The 20,887-nt window shown below is 36.1% G+C and overlaps 1 protein-coding gene across 1 annotated transcript in view; it reads left to right on the forward strand.

Annotated features, from left to right (window-relative positions):
* The first annotated feature begins 2,937 nt into the window (after positions 1-2,937).
* Positions 2,938-20,887, forward strand: part of LOC115889076 (putative nuclease HARBI1) — a 44,194-nt gene continuing 26,244 nt past the window's right edge. Inside the window, exon 1 of the mRNA XM_030908991.1 lies at positions 2,938-3,072. Within this exon, the coding sequence (XP_030764851.1) occupies positions 2,938-3,072 (135 nt within the window). The remainder of the gene's footprint in view (positions 3,073-20,887) is intronic.

A 20,887-nucleotide genomic window follows, 5' to 3' on the forward strand; every position in this document is an offset into this window, starting at 1 on the left:
CGTTTTTAATAGGCGCGATCTGCGATTCCGGCCTATTAATTAGAACGTGGGTAGCGGTCATGCGACGTCGGTGTCGCACCGCGGCCGCGTTCGTGGCCTCCGCCACTGACGCTCGGTCTGTTGGGCCGTCGGCCGCCGCGCCGTGACTGGCCGCCGCCAAGGTCCTCGGTTCAGCGGCCGCTTCTGGGAATTCACCCCGGGTTTCTCTCTCTGCGATGCTCTCGGCCCGTCGATGCAATCGACGACGATGATACACTGAACTAGGGATGTCAAGTTATAAAAAAACGGTTATCGGTTAACCCTTTTTTCAACCACATAAAAACCTATCCAGTTAACCGACCATAAATGAATCAGTTAAACGAATAACCGTTTGATAATAGTTTCTAAATTATAAACTTACTACAAGTACAGATGCTGATGCAGCAATTAGATAGAAGCAATTGATATATTACCCTGAAATATCTATAATACATAAACAAGGGTAGAAAGGTAGAATGATATCATCGCGGTTAATCTATTGTGTATCCGTTCTTGAGTTATAACTAACTCATCATACACTCTATAACTCATCATACATGAGGATCTTCCTGTTGTAGGGGTTACAGGGTATTTCCCATCCTCCTCTGACAACATTACGTTCATCATCATCAACTACCTCTTACGACGTATACACCTTTTCACGGTTAGAGTTTAGCCCCCATGTCGTTCATAGTCGAGGAGCATGTTTCCTGCTAAGGTACACGTGAGGTGGAGGATCTGTCTCAATTTTCTTCATCTCTTTAACTTGATATCTTCTTATAAAACAAGGATATTATTTTACATCAATGATTTTCTTTTTATTGTCAATATTGCGTTAATTGTTCTTCTGACATGACGAAAAAACAGAGTACGGATATTCACTGCTGATTACTATAAACTATTATCGGAGACCAGTTAATTACAATAATAACGAAGAAGAAAACATTAATGAATGAAGTTATCAATGTAAGCCTTTACCAGCTACCAGTCCATATATGTATATTAGTAGACACAGAACAAAAATGTAAATACCAGCACTGCCAACCTTTACGCATTAACTATTCTATTAGAACACTTTGCAAAAGAAGATATATATTTGATCTATTTTTTTTTTTTTTTTGATTAAATTGTACAACTAGCAAACGTAGCAAAACTACAGGAATCAAGTGGATCAAGTATTTCTCTTAATGCTCTAATTTTTATATTGTGTCAACTTGGAATATATTCAATTTTTCTTTTAGTTTCAACTTTATCGGTTAACCGATTTCAACAAATATAGCCGATTATAACCACAATTATGAAAACACCGTTTTGTTCAGTTAACCGTTTTAAAAAAGTTCGGTATAGATTATTAACATCCCTACACCGACCGTTCGGCTGATGGGATGGATCGTGAAGATCCATCGAAAAACATATAACTTCGTCGTACGTCCACATTCATTAATCTTTATTATGTATGTTCCTTACAGGACAGGTAAGTAAGAGGATATTTTTAATAAGTCGCCGTAGTAAACCGCACCCTCTCATATGGAATAAAACTTTACACAGCTACCACGCTAAAAAAATATTCTATATCATTATCAAATCGTCATGTAATGTTGTAAATTAAAGTAAATTATCTTATTGGATAATTAAAATATAAAAACCGCGTCTATTAAAATTTAGTGGCTTTAAATATTGCACGCTAAAGAAATTTTTGTAGGTAGTTCGTAAAATCAGATGTCCCATTCGACCCTAATAACACCGGTCTGTAAAAAAAGAAAAATTCTGAGCTTGGTCTATTCCCACTAATCCTTACGTAAAATGACATTCTGAATCCAAATAGAGCGTTTTCTTCTGCGGCCCACTATTTTCGGGGGACCCACATATCTATTTTTATCGCTGTTCGAAATTAATAATAATTTTATGGACATGAATGTAACTTGAACATGTGAAAAAATTATTTTAGTTACTAAACAATAATCGAATCATCGATAAACTGTCTAATATAGGGACCCAAAAAAAACCCTTTCTTGACTTTAGCATCATTAAGGCGAAGAAAGTTAGGGTTGAAAAATTGAAATGCGTCAACTACCTTTCCGTTGATTTCACAAACGGTTTGATCAACCATAGTTTGATTTACAAAGGCGGTAAGTAAATATATTTCTGACCGGGAGTAAAACTTTCTTACATAATGTATTATTGTTTCTATATATAGCAACATGTTGTGTTATGTGTTGCTATCTGGCCTCTACAGGCCAATTTTTTTAGTGGAAACCGTCTATATCTACGATGGTCGCAGTCGCTTTTGCTGGTCGGTCCGATCCGATGCAGTGCGCGCCCTCCTTTATAGTTAAGTCAACCGGCCAGCCTGTACAATTCAGTGCGCGTTCATCTTTAAGCTGGCTCCTGTGCATTCATCCAATCCGTGCAAATGCATTGCTCGCCATTGGAATTACACAGGTCTGCATAAAAATCGATCCTGACACAAATGACCTCCTGAATCCAAATAAGTTCCAAATTACTCTGAATTAAAATAATATCCTACCTATTTTTCCTATTTTTCGATAGTTTAGTGAGATGAAAAAGATTATTATGACCTACACATTGTTATTTCTGAGGTACTAGAGGTAATAAGAGTTCTAAAAACATGAACTTTTGTAGTAAAGCGGTAGGATTTTTTAAGGATAACGACAGTCCCTGCTGAAAGCGTTGATAGCTGTTAGTTAAGTCGCCCGGCCGGTACTAATTCAGTTGGCGTTGAGATGTATCAACTAATTCGTTATTACTGTAATCAAACGGCGCAGCGCGTCGCTCGAGTCTCGTGAGGAGATAAAGTGACGGGCGTCAAATATTTCACAAAATCAAATGTAATATAGCCACATTGATGAAAAAAGGATTACGATGGCACAGATATAGCAAAAGAACAAGCTGTAATAGATGGATAAGAACAGTAATATAGGAGGGAGGAAAAGCGGAGTCGAAAAGATCAAATTCAACCTCTGTGATGGAATGGAAAGACTAGTTGTGAAGTACATGATTAAAAGAAGAAAAACTAAGCCTAACGATCCTAAAGTATAAAAATACAATAAAATATGTTCTGATTATACTGTAAATGTAGGTGTCACTAACCAATCCAATGCAGACTAATATAACCCTTAGAACTACTTAGTTTATATACTAGAGCATTCACCTATGACGGAATTGGGTGAAATCGAGAGTCCACTGAGGTTGCCAGCATTAGTATGCTTTATTAAGCGGTTGCCATATTGTAAGAATTTTCATAGTAGAATTGCTTAAAATGTTATTACTCTATGATCCAGAAACAGCTTGTTAAAATTTACGCTTTCTCCAATGAAGTTTCTAGTGGATAAGATATCGTAAGATGTGGTGTATATTTCTTAGCCTGACGTATCAATGACTCTGGTTTATAAATCGAAGTAATCATTGTGAAGCACATCCGTTTTAATATTATTCAGGTACTTCAGCATTAAGAAATATTTGGTAACAGACTTATTTGACAACATTATGATGTTTTCTCGGTAACATAATTTTTTGAATGTTTCAAGTATGGTTAATTGAGAATGGTGAGACTAAGAACTGTCCCCTATGTTCCGAGATTTATATATACAATGGTGCCCATTGATTAATTTATCTACTCTTTATACTGAATCAATTAGCATATTAGCCTGGATTGTAGATGTAGATTGATGGATTAGATAACTAGTGGGGAATGCGATGATGGCAGTTAGCATTTTGCTTCTGATCTTCTTATTATTCACTTTTTTTTATCTAACGTCTCATATAAATGAATGCTGGTACCTACAGTTCCATAAATTCATACCAAAACTTTCTAATATTTTCCATATTCATCAGATCCTATACGTCGTATCGTACTACTAAACTAGTTGGACGATAACATTTTTACATTGCCAAACTGCCCAATTGCATTGTAATGAAATTTGGTACTACAGGTGTCCAGGTGTTGCAATTATTATTTTAGCTGTATTATAAACCTTTATTGTACAATTTGTTGTGCGAAAATTGGATAATAGTAATGCCGTTTAACGTCAGTCGGCCTGCTCCTGCGTGTCGTCCATTTACATACGAAAAGTTATAATTCGAAATTGCGCGCCGCAGGAAACGGCATGGCGTGTTAATGTCCCCGTAAAGCGAACGGATATTATATTTTTAATACGTGTATGTATAGCGTCTCGCCGCGCTGAATTGATCAGGGCGTATTCCTGACACCGCCGACGCCGGCACCGCCGCCGGTACATTTATAAACTGTCACCCGCATAAACTGCTGCAGTTTGAAGTCCGCTCCTGCCAAATCGCGAACCAAATTGAATAAACGACCTGCGATTGTTTGCGGCAGCTTACACAAAGGACTTGCGAAACGCAGTATTATTGAACAAGCTTCAATGGATGATAGAGACGTATTAATCTTTCCTTGATGATGCCATAGTCGAACAGATATATTTTTTGCCTTTTTGCCTCTGTGTATTTCCTTAACCCAAAAAGAAGTTTCTCTACCCTCTAGCACTTGTGCGGGGTATTTTAGTACACCATACGGATGTTTTACTTAGATATATTGGTGTGGGATTGTCAAAATTATATCCGCCTAGTGTATTCTTTAACCGTAGTGTGTAGATATGTGTGCTAGAAGATCTTTTCAACAATTCAAGAAATATCGTTTATCAACATTTAGAAATACCGTATTGAAAATCCTCGGGGTATTTAAATACCCTGGGTGAGTAGCCGTGGCATAGTTTTGGTAGGTGTGCGATAAAACAATAATGTACCATTTTTTAAATATAGTGTATTAGAAATAGATGAAAGCATAGAAAATCGATCAAGCAAAGATCCAGAACATTTTATTAAAATGGATTGAGGAACTAGAAGAGCAGCCCCCGAGAAAAAAAATTTCTGAATTATGAAGCCTACACGATTTAAGCAGAGTATGAGGACACAGAAAATTAACAAGGCATGGGTTGATAATCTTGAATATCCTACACTAGATAGTATAAAAAGGACCTAGTTGTCCATATCATATTTTTTAGAAAAAGATAAACAATAATTGTAACCGAAACAAAATGAAATCATCTTCCCCATGAAACAAAATCCCCAACATAGCTTTGAAAGATCTTGTCCCAGTGGAAAATCCAAAAAAAAAACGCAAAATCAAGTCAAGGTGCAAAGTCTGGAGTCAATGTTGTGGGTAAGATGTGCACTCATAATTATTATGTCTAGGAATAGCAGGTTTTGTCACTTTTTTAATAAGCTTAATTTTGCAGAACTTAATGTAATATACCTATCTAGATTTCTTTCCGAAAACTATCGCTGAAGGATTCGTTAGGTTAGTTATTCTAAAAATATTCCAAGTAAAATAACGGCGATAAAATTTATTCTTTTGGATGTCGAGGAACCATCAAGGTCTACTAAAGTACATGATCTTGAAATATTACAAGTGAAAAAAGGTCCAAAATTGACAAAAAAAATTATTACAGGAAAAACACAGTTAGCTGTTCCAAGTGCATCAGATGAATAAGTAAAATCTATCAACAATGCCTTAGCAAAGGGGGTCAAAGCAGTTTCTGAATCCACATTCCATTTCTGAAATTTTTTTCAATATTTACAATTATTATTATTTAAACAAATTGTTGTGTTAATTAACTTAATAATGCATAATTACTAATATAACATTTGAAGCATTTTCTTCAAAATGCTTAGTTTTGAGAGGACTCGACTCATCTCAAATCGAAAGCCCAAATTTTGGCTCAGTTTATTTCTTTAACCAGAAAAATGGTTTCTTAAAAATTATTATTATATACCTGCTTAATAAACTGCTGCAGTTTTGAGAGGATACCACTCGTTACTCGCTCGTGTCAAACAGCAAACCAAATTAAATAAAGAATCTACGATGGTTTGCGGCCGTTATACATATGATTTGCAGAACACAGTGTCATTGACCAATTGATTCAAGAGATAGAAATGTTTCAATTTATGCCAGACTAGAACGAATATTCCATTTGCTTCTGTTGCCTCTGTGTATTTCTTTAAACAGAAATAAGTATCTTAAGTAACATCATTCGTCAAAAGTTACCACCTCCATAACTGCTGCAATGTAAAGTAGACTTGGCTCATTACCATTTTGTGCCAAATAACAAACCACTTTAAATTAACTGTTAAATAAACTTCCTACCTAAACCTAAGATTGAGAAACATATTGTTATTAAACAATTTGCAATGAGTGATAACTCAATGTACAATTTTTTTGAGATACCATTCTTTTTTTGTCGTCGGATATAGGCCTATTCTAAGTTTTTCCATGCTATGCGATCTCCTCAGCCAATCTCATCCATTGTCTTCGTGCCGCTGTTCTAACTTTATCTTAATAGTTATTTCACTAGTTCGAAAAGGTGGCAAAATAAGCGTTCGGCATTTAACCTTTTTTGTAAAACTGGCTAGGTATTTTTACACAAATGAAGAAGGAAATTAAAGATAAAGAATGATACTATATCCGTATGGTAGCTGAATCTCTGCAAACCTTCATCTAGCCTTCATCAAAGCACAAATGTTTGGAATTTTGGGTGTGGCTTAACATGACAGGATTGGGCTAAGCCTTAGGCAGATATTTGAAATACAATATATATATATATATATATATATATATATATATATATATATATATATATATATATATATATATATATATATATATATATATATATATATTTCGTTCGGCTACACACCCGCTTTAGCGGACCCTTGAGAGAGACCCGAAAGAACAGCGTAATAGACTCTTAACTTTATGTCTTTTTTGGTCGGCCCATACTTCTTGGGTTGCTCCGTGGTCTCCATAGTATGTCTTTTTGGAGCCCCAGACCTGAATTTTCTCGCGCCACATATTCGACCGAAGAAATGCCATTGCAATTTCAGGCTTGTTACTCTTTTTAACTGTGTTTTCCTGTAATAATTTTTTTGTCAATTTTGGACCTTTTTTCACTTGTAATATTTCAAGATCATGTACTTTAGTAGACCTTGATGGTTCCTCGACATCCAAAAGAATAAATTTTATCGCCGTTTATTTACTTGGAATATTTTTAGAATAACTAACCTAACGAATCCTTCAGCGATAGTTTTCAGAAAGAAATCTAGATAGGTATATTACATTAAGTTATGCAAAATTAAGCTTATTAAGAAAAGTGACAAAACCTGCTATTTCTAGACATAATAATTATGAGTGCACATCTTATCCACAACATTGACTCCAGACTTTGCACCTTGACTTGATTTTGCGTTTTTTTTTTGGATTTTCCACTGGGACAAGATCTTTCAAAGCTATGTTGGGGATTTTGTTTCATGGGGAAGATGATTTCATTTTGTTTCGGTTACAATTATTGTTTTATCTTTTCCTAAAAAAATATGATATGGACAACTAGGTCCTTTTAACTAGGCCCTTTTAAGTAACAAGCCTGAAATGGCAATGGCTCTATGATGGTATTTCTATAGCATCATAGAGTCATCAACAACTAGGATGTTCACTGATCAGACTCCAGTTGTCTAAAAAGTTAAACTTAAAAAGACATTACTGTTTTGTCAAAGTTGTAATCTGCTTCCTTCGAATTTTATAAAACATGCTGCTATATTCAAGTTATTATTTTTATAATTTCCAGTAAATATTATTAACTCAATGGTATATTGTTGTGTTAGGAGTAAAAATTACTCTTTTTGTGGGAGCCTGTCCGTTTGACGCAGTCGAGGAATTGAGCAGTTTTGGTTTAATGAAAAACTGTATGCATGTGGCTACCCTTACGATGTCTTCCGCATTGAGATCATAATTCCTCGGTAGTTATTTATAGCATACACATAATAGTATAGATTACTCCTCTTCCCTAATTAAAGTAAGGGGAACAAAACTGATAAAACTTTATCTTAATAATAAATAATCGTCTTAAAACCTCCAGAAGTCTCCATTTAATTCACGGATATCTCATATAAAAGACATTCAACTAAGAAACACCTTTGCGCGGTATCATTTGTTTTACATGGCAATGATAAAAGGACATTGTCGCGCCCGTTATTATGTTTACCCGAAATATTTGTTATTGATTTTCACACGGTGCTCGAAAATTTCTATATCACATTATCTTGATCGAATAATATTATTGTTTGGGGCACATTTAGGTTGAAACGCCAAGGCGACACTCTCTCTGGAAGAAAAACAAACGTACATTGAGGCGGCCTCAGTTCAATTTTATTTGAAAATAAAATGCGATTTGTTGTTTTTTCGATGAATATTATCAATTATCGTATGTTTATGAAATTCATAAACAATTACCAATAATATTATGACATTTTTCACGCTTTCAATAAACTCAATGTAGTATTTGTCAACTTAAATTCGGCGCTTTCAGCGAAGATGATAAAATAAAATGGGTTATCTAATATTCATAATAAATGACAGGCTTCGGCATAAACATAAAAGTAAATTGGAAATAATAAATTTTGTAGGGGCGTCTATATAGCTTTTTTATCGCTTTTATCGCGTTTAGATACCTCAAAGTTAAGACTATATTATTGCATATTTCATGAGACTTCATTTCTAGTAACTTTATTGACCATAAATATACCCTTTTCTATAATATTTAAAAATCAGAAACGGTTATATTGCTAGTTCTGTTTACGACGAAAAGAATATAATGTTTCAATCAAGTGGTTATACATATTATTGTTTTTCAAAAAAAATTGTGTGTGCATTATGTGCACATATTTTAAGCGAAACTTCTTACTAACAGCTGTTAAATTGAAGGATTTGAAGAACATGTTTGAAAAAGTGTAGTTTGAAATGCTAAAAAAGTAAAAAATTAAAAATTAAAAATAATTTGATTCACTTTCAGAAAACTTGCATTAAAATGACGTCTGTCCGTCTGAGGACTCCATTCGGGTACTCTATTAATGTGCCAAGTTTGGTTCCAATCGACCCATAATTAAGAAAAATCCTGATGATTTTCTCCATTTAGAGGCATCGATTTGAACCGTCGAAAGCGTCATTCCGTAGCCCGTCCACAATTATGCCGACATCGACCCACATTTTTCTTCAATTTCAAATCCTTAGTCGCAACCTGATGAAGACGTAAAAGAAACATCGTATCCGACTTTGCAGGGTTGAACCATGTGGCACCGTTGCGTCGCGTCGCTCAAATAGCCATTTGGTCGCAATCGCACGACAACAACTTTTGACGTTTCTTGCGTCAAAATTAACTATTACAGTGACACGTGTCGTCGGCGGTCAGTTGACCTTGGGTTCAATCTATTGACATACCAAATCTGATTTAAATCGGACGATTTTTTCTAAGCTGTAGGCTGTCCTTGCCACCTTTTCTCTCATGTGTCGTGTCACGGCTCTGAAGTTTTACTCCCAGCGGGCGTAAAGAAGTTTCACTTCAATTTCGATTTATAATTAACTATGACAATAGAAACCAAATACTCCAAAAATATTGATTGAGTTCATCAACGTCTAATAGATTGAAACATATATTATTTAAATTAGCACACCAATCTCTAAAAGAGTGTTAAGGCAGATTTACACGTATCCAGTCCAGCTGACGCCAGTCCCACTGGTAAGTCGGCTCATCACTGGCACTACGCTGGGCTATGTCGTTTACACGTTTACAGTTAGTAGCTGATGACAGTTTTACTGGTACGCGAGCTCTGGCTCGGAAAGAACTGACTCACGTTGTTTACACGAGTCCAGTTAGTTGAAAGCTTTTTTTTTATCTGTCGTCAATTGTGAGGCTCAATCTCACAACTGACCACAGACCTCGATAGCTTGCCATATACTTGTCACTTAAAAAATTAGTTCAATACAAACTGTTGTTAAAAATTAAATGTATGCATAAAATGTTAACGTTACTATTGAAGAGTTTTTTATGGTCCGATTTTGCTCTTGAAACAACTATGATTGGAATATCCTCGCATGAATACAGGTTGGCTTTTAGATTGACCACATAGACGTTTCTTCCAGCACCATATCTTGTAGATTTTTCAATTTTGTCTATTTCTAAACAGTATGTACTTCTAATGCCCTTCATTTTGGGTTTAATATTATAAATTACTAAGTCACATTCGTTCCATTCCTTCCCAATCTTTTTTTAACGCCGATGTACGCATTTGTTTATTTTTATATTTATCGCCTTTAATATCCCACAAACATTCTTGTCCACTATAAAGCTGAATTAAGAGTTTCATTTTCAGACAGTTTTCTGGCCATTCAACTACAAATTCAATAATTTAATTGCGTATATACAATGTATAAACACACCAATTAAACCACTAGGCTACTGGCGCGAAAAATAGACGCCCTCTCTATTCAGCCCTGGGCTGGCGGACAGCTCTGGACTGGCACAAAAAATGTTTACACTATGCCACAGCCATGCCAGTGCTGCCCTGGCATGGCTGTGGGACACTGGCGCAGGGACAGGGACACTGGCGCCAGTTACTGTATACGTGTAAATCTGCCTTTATATCAAATTATTATTTACCAGTGGAGTTTAATAACCGCCTCAAAAAATATAATTAATAATTCCATTTAATGAATAACCACCAAAACTAAACGGACACGTTTTATTTTTTTTGTGCCCGTCTGGAAAAACATTCAACAGTCAGTGTATTTCGATGGTCATAAATTTATAACTTCTTCTTTTTTCGATCCTTTTTGGATAGCGTAGATAATTAAATTTCGTTATTAGTAAACAAAGAACAATGCCTGTAAATAACCTATGCATGTCAATCACTGGGAAACTTTTAAATTATTCAACAGATTTGGACCAGCCAGATGGACGAAGATAATCTTTGTAAGTAATTAATTTTTTCGTCACGCCTCCGACTTCAAAGTACATACGATTTTGTGGTTGCACAATTTGAACATCTTGATAAACGTTGCAGCGTACGTTTTGCAAATGGTCATTATTTATATTTACATGCGCATTTTTAAGTTCAACAATTTATTTTGCGCATTGATTTGCATAATACATTCATATTTATTGGTGTACATACAAGAGTAGCATTAATTATTAATGACGAAAAAGCTGTAAGTTTTTTCTCTTGATACTGGTGTTGTTATATTTCAGTTCATATGTTGAAAGCATAGACATATCTAAAATATAGACTAACTATATATTAATTTGTTTTGACGCACATATAAAATAAAAATTTAAAATATTTTATTATATTAAAAAACTGGCATTGAAATTTATTACCGGTACCTCAAATTATTTAGTGTAGTCTAATGTTATTTTTTCTTGATAAAGAAAATTGAAAAAAGAACAGAAAAAACGTGACAAAAATGCAAGACCACAATAACCTTGCACGTTTTGTCTTTGTCTTGCGTAAGTTTGTACAAGACCAATACTAAGACCGCAAGACCAAGACCAATCTCGCTCATCATTACTTTTTGTTGTAGCAGGACCCTTCTGAAAGAGAAGTTAATCACCCTGACCTTAAAGATTTAATGTGTCCGCCTTTTTTAACTTAACACTCTAACTTTTTAAACTCATCATACATAGGGATCTTTCTGTTGTAGGGGGGACAGAATATTTCCCATCCTCCCCAGACAACAGACGTTTGTTCTTCGAGGTGTGGGCATCTACACTGAAAAAAGGATCTCTCAGTCGAAATGAATATGATTTTGACCCAAAAGATTGGTGCTTTTCAATAGGGCCAAACGACGTTTCTTTACCCAAAGCATTAACTATCTTTTCATAAGCTTTAAAAAATTACTTTAGAGAATAGAAGAATCTATCTGTCCAAAGTATTTCACTCTTGACCCAAAATGAATATGCAAAGAAGTTCTTGCTACAAGAACAATAGTCTCTTTGATTCATGCAAAAATTCTTGATTGAAAAGGGACATTTCTTGATTAATGAGACACTTTTCTTAAACCAATAGCGAATACTATTGACTCAAGTAAAATTTATTTTGATCTAAGAAAAGTCTATACATCATATACAGGCATATTAGAGATATACAGGGTCCGGCAATAGTGCGTCGGGCATCTGTAGCTCATATAATAAAAAACTTGAGAATTTTGTATAAGTGCAGACTTAAAGTATGTACGGCTCAAAAAAGTGTGAGTGGACCTGGATATTTTTTTTTAAATGGAACACCCTGTATATTATTGCATTTTTTGGCTTCTTTTCAGATCACTTTACATAACCCTAAGATATGAATAAATATATTTCGATAGTTTCAGAGATATTCAAAAATATATATTTTTCAGCCCTTCTTAAAAAAAAAATATTAAAAATACAGGAACTGTTCTGAAATAAAAACTATATTAGGTATTTACTTTAGATGGTTTGTACTTACTTTGCTATAAATATGAAAATCGTAAATCATACAGGATGTTCAAAATTCTACGCCAAACTTTCTAAAATATAAAATAATTTTTCATCGTTTTTTTAAATGGAACGCCCTGTATATTATTTTTTCAGTAGACGGAGAATTAAAAAATGAACATTTTTTGTATTTAGAGTATTTCAAAATGTTTAACGGTTTCGCAGATATTTGCGGTTTTATATTTCATATGGCATTTTCCACAGTAAATTTTTATCAAAGCCACCCAATGATTTTTCTCTCGTATTTTACCATTGAAAGCGCCATATGAAATAATACTGCGTGTATCCGGAAAACTATTAAAAATTTTGAAATACTTTAAATACAAAAAATGTTCATTTTTAATTCCATCTAATAAAAAAATAATATACAGGATGTTCCATTTAAAAAACAAAGACAAATTATTTTATATTTTAGAAAGTTTGGCGTAGAATATTGAACATCCTGTATGATTTACGATTACCATATTTATAGCAAAGTAAGAATAGACCATCTAAAGTAAAGTAAATACCTAACATAGTTTTGATTTCAGAACAGTTCTTGTATTTTTAATAATTTTTTTGAAAAGGACTGAAAAATATATATTTTTTATTTATTTATTAATATCTCTGAAACTATCGAAATATATTTATTCATATCTTAGGGTTATGTAAAGTGATCTGAAAGGAAGCCAAAAATGCAATAATATACTTTCATTCAATTTAAAAAAAATCATCCAGGTCCACTCACACTTTTTTGAGCCACCCTATAGAAGTTAAAATATTTTCCTGAAATACATCCTGGTACATACTTTAGGTCTGCTCTTAAACAAAATTCTCAAGTTTTTCATTCTAGGAGCTGCAAATGCCCGACGCACTATTGCCGGACTCTGTATAATTTTCTGATAAATTTATGTTTCCCTGGTCTGTAGTAAGTAAAGTGATATTATTTTCCTCGATAGTAGTTATTTCTGCTTCTTCACTCCTTGGTATTTTTTGGGGTAGTTCATCACTCTACAAATTAGAAAAAAATTTACATCATGATTAATCAAAGTAAAGCAAATAAATTATTAAAATTATAAGCTTTGGTCACATTTTGAATTTTTTAATACGACGACTTGAAATTCTAAATTTGTTGTAATTATTTGCATAAAAAAATCTATACCTATAGTCTTATTCTATCTATAATCACGCATGCATTATTTAAACAGGTGCATTAGGTAAATGTCTCTTACCTTCAAATATAGCAAATAAATGCTCTAATTTCCATTTTTTTCAGAAACTCCTTTAAAGAATCCATATATCCTTAAATTTGTCAATAAAAAATGACAAATGCATGTTAATAACGATCACTAATTTGTTATACGATATGCGTTTAAAAAGCAAATTATGTAAAATTCCAAGTGGAACATTCCAAGCAACAAAACCCGTGCGTACTATGATGTGCGACCTATGAAATGCGACGTACGACTGATCGGACTGCCGACTGATTGTATATACCGTCCTTCGTCATCGTCTTTGCGTGTCGTTATTATTTTTCATCAAAAGAGTATTTTGCTATTGGAAAAATGGCCATGTTTCTTGAATAGTTTTGAATTCTTCCTAGCGTATTTTTCTTATTATCTTAAAACAAAGTAACTTGCACTTGATTGAATGAAAATAGATTCAAGAGAAATTTTCGAATTTTTCAAGAGAACCAGTTTTCTTGTGTTAAGAGAGTTTTTCTTCAGGCAAAATATTTTCTTTTACCCTAAAATAAATTCTCTTGCCAGTAATTTTTTTTTCCAAGAACGATGACGACTTTAGTTCAAGTCTATCTTTTTTATCAGTATACCTCCTACGAGATACACCCTTCTATGATTGGGGTTAGTTCTCCGTGCCCTTCAGGCCCGCTGCAAATTGAACCCAGCCCGCGCACAGCACACGCCCAACCCATGCGTGGGGAATTTTGTAAAACACAGGAAAGAAGGGAGTATCGCAAATTAAAGACACTCCACTTCTATCACAGTCTTTTCGTGAATCTAGTTGCGTTCAGACACAGTTTTCGTGAGTCGTGGGTTCCATCCCCTTCTACTTTTGCGACTTTTGCGACAAACTGCTAGTTTTTCTTCACTTCCAATAGGTTTTTGGGCATTGCATCCTTACCTGTAATGTGTGTTTTTATTAGTTCATACACTTTAAAAACTCCTGTTTCCTGTTTAATCGAAAATACTGTTTAAATAGGCTGTCTGGAACTTCGCTAGACAATCTAAACTTTCCGTGGCTTGCTTTTTTTCGCAAAATATGCGTTTTTTTACTTTCCTTTCTCTTTTTATTAGGCAAATGAAGTAAAACAAGTCCTTCTTCGTTCTCGGATTCTGATTCTAAATCAAGAAGTTGCTCGTTTTCAGTCATGATCGACACTAAATGGAAACGTGGAAAACGTGTGCGTGGAATCAAGAATGGGTTGGGCGTGTGCTGTGCGTGGACTAGGTTCAATTTGCGGCGGGCCTCACACTCGAGAAGTCTGTCTCCGACTGAGGTCCCCTGAGTTGGAGACTGGAGGATCTGTCCCCATTTTCTCCACCTCTTTAACTTGGTCTCTCTTTAGACCTGATACCGGTACTGTCCCGAATATATAATAGAGAATATATCCCCCTTTCTCTATTGTCTTCTTGTATTTGAGATCAATTTTGTCTATTTAGATCTAATATGGACGTTTCTAAGAAAACATAAGGTTGTTGATGGTGGTCAGGAGATGCGCAACGTCGAATGATAAATCCGAAAAAAAGCTGTTTTGTAGCTGGAAAAAAGTAGTAATGAAAATGTACTTTTAGTTTTAGGATACCTCCTATCTCCTCAATATTCGGAATTATAAATGTTTCTAAATGGCATTTTATTAGGCACATTGATGCACAACTTTTCCCTAATTTAATCAAACTCGAGTTTAATATACTTTTCGAGATTCCCATGGGGGGGTTCGAATTTGAATTACCCTGTATATTATGAAGAAATCAAAACTACCCCAAAACTTTTCAGCTAACGATTTTTTGAGGACAATTTGACAAAACTATATTAGGATAGTGATCGGCCGTAGCTCCAGCGTTAGTGTGTCGATCTGAGGAGCAGAAGGTACTGGGTTCGATCCCCAGCCAGTACGGTCGCTTTATTTATTTAAATAAAAATATTTATTTATCTAAATAGAGCGACCAACGAGCCGCCACCCTAAGGAAGGCAATGGCAAACCACCTTAAGTATATTTGCCTTGTACAACTTCTCAAAATAGTGCCGTTCGGATTGGATAATAAACTGTAGGTCCCGTGTACTTGTGAAACACTGATGACAGACATCACAAGTACATGCGAGAGGTAGCCGACGCTCTATGTAGAGTATAGCACTGTAAGAAGAAGATATTAGGATAGGAAGATAAGATGGATAGTATTTTTTCACTATATTATGTAGTAATTGGTAAATGGAACATGAGAGTAACGTTAATTATTAAGAATTGATGCTGTAGTACATAAACAGTGTAACTGCAATTTACTGTACATTATAGCCTAAAATATCCGAGTTATTTAAGCTTGAAAATTAAAAAAAATTGGAAGCCACCGGCTTTTTTCTGTATTTGCATCTCTTTTAGTGCCGTAACCATGGTAATATCAGAGATTAAGAAACTATACCGTGTGAAAATTGGCGATGAATAGACAGTTCTAAAAATATTTCTAAAATATGCAGGAAAATTTAAAAGAAAATGCACGATATTCAACGTCATAATGCAAAAAAAACTCATAAGTATTCCTAAAATCGAAATATACCACTCCTAAAAATATTTGCACTTATTTAAGACTCACCCTATATAGCATGGTAGCGCAAGAAAAGAAAAATTATAATGCTCAATTCATCATTAATTTAATACTCTTTATACAATTATATGAATCTACAGAATATCTATAAAGCAACAGACCTAACTGATTAATTCATTCCCATATTTTAAATGAAAATGCCTAACCGATATTTTATCCTTAAAACAAAAGAAAGATTCTCATTTCCTTAAATTACTTTATTTCTATTAATAGAATAACTAATATTTCTCTATCTTCTCTATCGAATCTCACAAAAATCAACGAAAAGAGAACTTCCAAATTACTGGAAGACCTGGCGAACATTATGGAGTAATATAGATAAGCCCTAATTTTTATTCACGAAGCTAAAGCAAACTAATCTATACAGTCCTTTAGATATTCGCTCTGAAGCGAGATTAAAATATTATACTTTCTTTTATTCAGCTAGCGAGACTCATGTAATTCATAATTAATCCGCTTCCATAAGGAAATCTGTTCGACGAACAAGAAAACCTTTTACGTCTTCTCTAAGCTCGAGTCTGGCCCGCCCGCCCAAAGAATATTAATATTTATGCACTACATGAAGCGTTCCAGCCATTGAATTATTTAGAACAGCTTATACATAAATCGGAAAAATCAAAGATAAAGCGTTTTTCGAGCAGTCTTCGATTTAGGTATTTGCCGTGTTTAACAGTATTATTTTAATATTTCATGAACCTTTTGGGCTGGCAAAAGCATTACGTTATGATTCTATTACATCTAAGGAAAGTTTATTTCTTTAACATTTTACCTATACATTTGCAGTACGTAGCAATGTTACGTTAGCCTGGTTTTCTCTAGGAGATGCGAGACCTTGTCGTTGGTGAGGAAGCTCCTAGTCAGGTGCTATGGGGAATACTGTGGTACTGTGGATGGGTCTAAGGAGAATCTTGCTGTCTTGTTCCTGGCTGTAGTGTCTTGACCAGAGAATTGCACCAAGACCTATAACGATGTCGGATGGGATTGTCCTGTTCGGTTAATAGGGAAGTTCTACTGTCTGTGGTCATGTCTCACAGGTAGAGGGTGTGGGTTGGGGTCTTGGCTTAACCGCCCGGACCAACAGGCGGTTAAGTCCCAATCCTACGATGGCGGGACCTGGTCAAAGGGATGCATCGTTAGATAGAAGACTAGCCTCTACTGGTCTCAACCTTAAGGCACCAGGGGCAACCTGTATTTAGTCCTTACTTCTACATGCGGGGCTGTGTAGAAGTGGATCGATGAGATGAAGTAGAAAAAATATCACCGGTGATGCTGTAGGGAGACTCTCTACTCTCTAGTAACACTGCGAACATTATCAATGCAAGGTCCAAGGGACCAATCCCGAAAGGAACTATAGGAGTGGCAACTGACACTTGCACGAGACCAACTTCTACAAGTGGCACACAAGCTACAACCTTCTTTAGTAATGGTCGGGAGCTTACCTCTAGACACAGCAAGCGACACAAGTTACCGTTTCGCCTATTCGGCCTGGATCAACCAGTCGATCTAGACAATCCAATTAGAGATCCACGAAGGACTTGCTCCAAAGAAAGCGAAAGCAAAGCATTCCTCGAAAAAGGGTTATTTTCCCCTTTCTCGAGGAGTGCTTTGCTGGGACCAAGAAACAGCCTGGCGCATCTCCACAAAAGGGCAACAGCGGGAGCGAGAACCCCTCCCCTCTGCTCCGGCAAGGAGAGGAAAAAGTCAGGATGAAAAGTCTAAGAGGCAAGCAGGGACGTTTTACACCGGAAAAATTAATTACTATTTTGTAGAATGTAGAATGTAGAATGAGTAAGGGGGGGGGGTTAATCACTGCGACCTTAAAGATCTATTGTGCCTCCCTTCCTTGAGTCATCACACAGTCTATAACCCATCATACCCCTGTTGTAGAGGGGACAGGGTATTTCCCATCCTCCTCTGACAACAGTTTTTCCTCCGAGGGTACACACCCTTCCACAGTTGGAGTTTGGCCCTCCGTGCCGCCCTTCATAATCGAGAAGCTTGCCTTCGGCTGAGAAATTTGTGAGGTGAAGGCTGGAAGATCTGTCTCCATTTTCTCCACCTCTTTAACTTGGTCTCTCCTTAGACCTGATACCGGTGTTGTCCCGTATTTATGTATCTATAATAGAGGATATGTCCCTCTTTCCCTATTGCCTCCTTGGATTTGAGGTCAGTTCCTATTGTGAGGACCTGACCATGACCCTCCTCCCTCGAGTTGATCTCCTGAACTCGATGTCCTTACATTGAAGTTCTGACCCTGGATATTCCCCTTACTCTTCGGCAGAAAGACCGTGATCGCCGCCCCTTTAGGGATGTTTTCTACCTTCACTGCAGCCAGTTCCGGCCTCTGCCAATTTTTAAGCTTAGGTGCGATTTCCACCAACCAATTCGCCGAGTCTTGAGATGCACAATCTATGAGGATCATGCCCACCCGAAAGTGTATCTCCGCAAAACGCAGCTGACCCACATTTTGTAGATCGCTGTGTTGCGATCCGATCACCACTACTTCGTCCAGTATAGCCTCTTTTAGAGACTTTTGCTGGTTGGTGGTCAGAGCAACCTCTGGATATGCCTCCTTTGGCAGCCCATTTTCACTTGTCCAGCAATAGCGGCAAAGCTGGTGATACGGCTTTCCATCCTGGCTTTTTTCTCTCCCTGCCGAAGAAGAGGTGAGAGGTTCTCGCTCCCTCTCTTGCCCTTTGATGGAGATGAGTCAGGTTGTTTTTTGGTTTCTTTACTCTCCCCTTTTCGGAGGAGTGTTTTCGCATTTGCTTCGTGGAGCAGTCGGAGGTATCTCCGTGCTTCTGCTCCGCTAAGACCTACCCTCAGAGGATCGTCTAGCCCGCCTGATTGACCCAGGCCGGGTACACGAAACGGTAGCGTGTGTCGCCTATTGGGTCTAGAGGTAGCTCCCAATCCTTGCTGGAGAAGGTGGTAGCTTGTGTGCCACTTCTGGAGGATGATCCCAAGCAAGTGTCAGCCTCCTCTTGTAGTTTCCTTTGGATTTAGTCCCTTGGAACTTTCATTTGTAATGTTCCCAGTGCCGCTAGGGGGCATCCCCAGAGCTTCACCGGTGGTGTTTTTAATGCTAGATCTCATAGTATTCCCACGAGTCGCTAGGGATGGTCGGTCCACTTCTACAGAGATCCGCATGTAGTAAGGGGTAAATACAATGGGGTGCCCCCTGATGCCCCAAGGTTGAGACCAGTAATGGCTAGTAATCTATCTAGCCACGCATCCCTTTGACCTGGTCCCGCCATCGTGTATCGTAGGATTTAGGTTTTTGGTGAGGTTGTCTCCTCTTGGTCCAGGCGGTAAAGCCAAGACCCCCCACATCCTCTACCCGCAACACATGACCACAGTCAGTAGAGGGTGCCTGGTATGACGGACAGAAGTAGCCTCGTCCGGCATCGTTATATGTCTTGATTCAATTCCCTAGCCATGCCACTACAGCGCGGGACAAGACGATGAGTGAGATGATTGTTAAACCAAGCTAGACGCTATCTAGGGGTATTCCCTCCAGCACCTGACCAGGAGCTTCCCCACCAACGACAAGGTCTTGCATCTCCTAGGGGAAGTACTACTTTAACGACATACAAATGCTGCATAGTGGCTTTTTTACTTAAGGTCAATAATTTTTTACTTAAGGTCAATAATAAAATCAATCGTTTACTTAATAGGCGGCTATGGCTGTTTGAAAGAAAAACGCGACATGTAAAAATTTGACAGAAATAGCGCAAGAACAAGGTTGTAGTTCCGCAAACGGGTGTTTGGAGTGAATTTAAGCGTACACAGTTTGAAATGTTAAAAAAAACAAAAAAGAAAAATTAGCCAAAATTTACGACAAACCAAATAAGCAAAGTAAGGAAACCTGTTTCAACTCTAGTTGGTCCACTAATAATAGGGCACTAAAAACGTAAAAGATATTTAAAGCTGACGATATTAACAGATTCTGTCAGTAAGAATAAAAAACAGCAGAACACATTCTACGTCATCTGAATTTTGGTTTTTTATTATAATAATAAAAAAATATACAGGGTAAATCTTAAATAAGTACATACAAATATTTTCAGGGCTGGTAGATCTTGACAAAAGAAACATATTTTCCCTTTACCTTTTTTCAAATAAGTCCAAAATAACCGAGTTATTTTACTTCAAAAACTAAAAAATTTTAACTAATTAATTTTTTTAAAAGGTCTTTTTAATGTTTTGCTTAAACTTTGAGAACCACTGGATCTTTTCTGAGTATTCTTTCTTGTAAATTTAATATACTACTTATGTTGCCATCTTATCAAGAAACTGTATTTTTAACAAGAAACTAAACAAATGTCCAAAAAAAATTACAAAAATTCCAATTTTAATAATTTTTTTTTCGCTAAAACACCTCGTAGACGTGTTTCTGAGGCTAAAAACTAAAAATATTTGCACTTATTTAAAACTCATCCTGTATAAAAAGGGTAATAGTCATATAATTATAATCACTGCATTTATTAAGCTACAGAAAACAGAAAGAACATTCTTAAGCCGAAACGTACATCTAATTTATACATTTTAGCCAATATAATTAAAAACTAAAAAAAAATCTCACAATCAAAAAACAAGTTTATTAGATATCTACTACCAGGAAGAGGTAAAAAAGACATACTTCTGAAAAAAGTTGATTGGATATTAGAT

This window comes from Sitophilus oryzae, unplaced genomic scaffold (assembly GCF_002938485.1).
Source record: "Sitophilus oryzae breed Bouriz unplaced genomic scaffold, Soryzae_2.0 scaffold_810_pilon_pilon, whole genome shotgun sequence".
Taxonomy (NCBI): Eukaryota; Metazoa; Arthropoda; class Insecta; order Coleoptera; family Curculionidae; genus Sitophilus; species Sitophilus oryzae.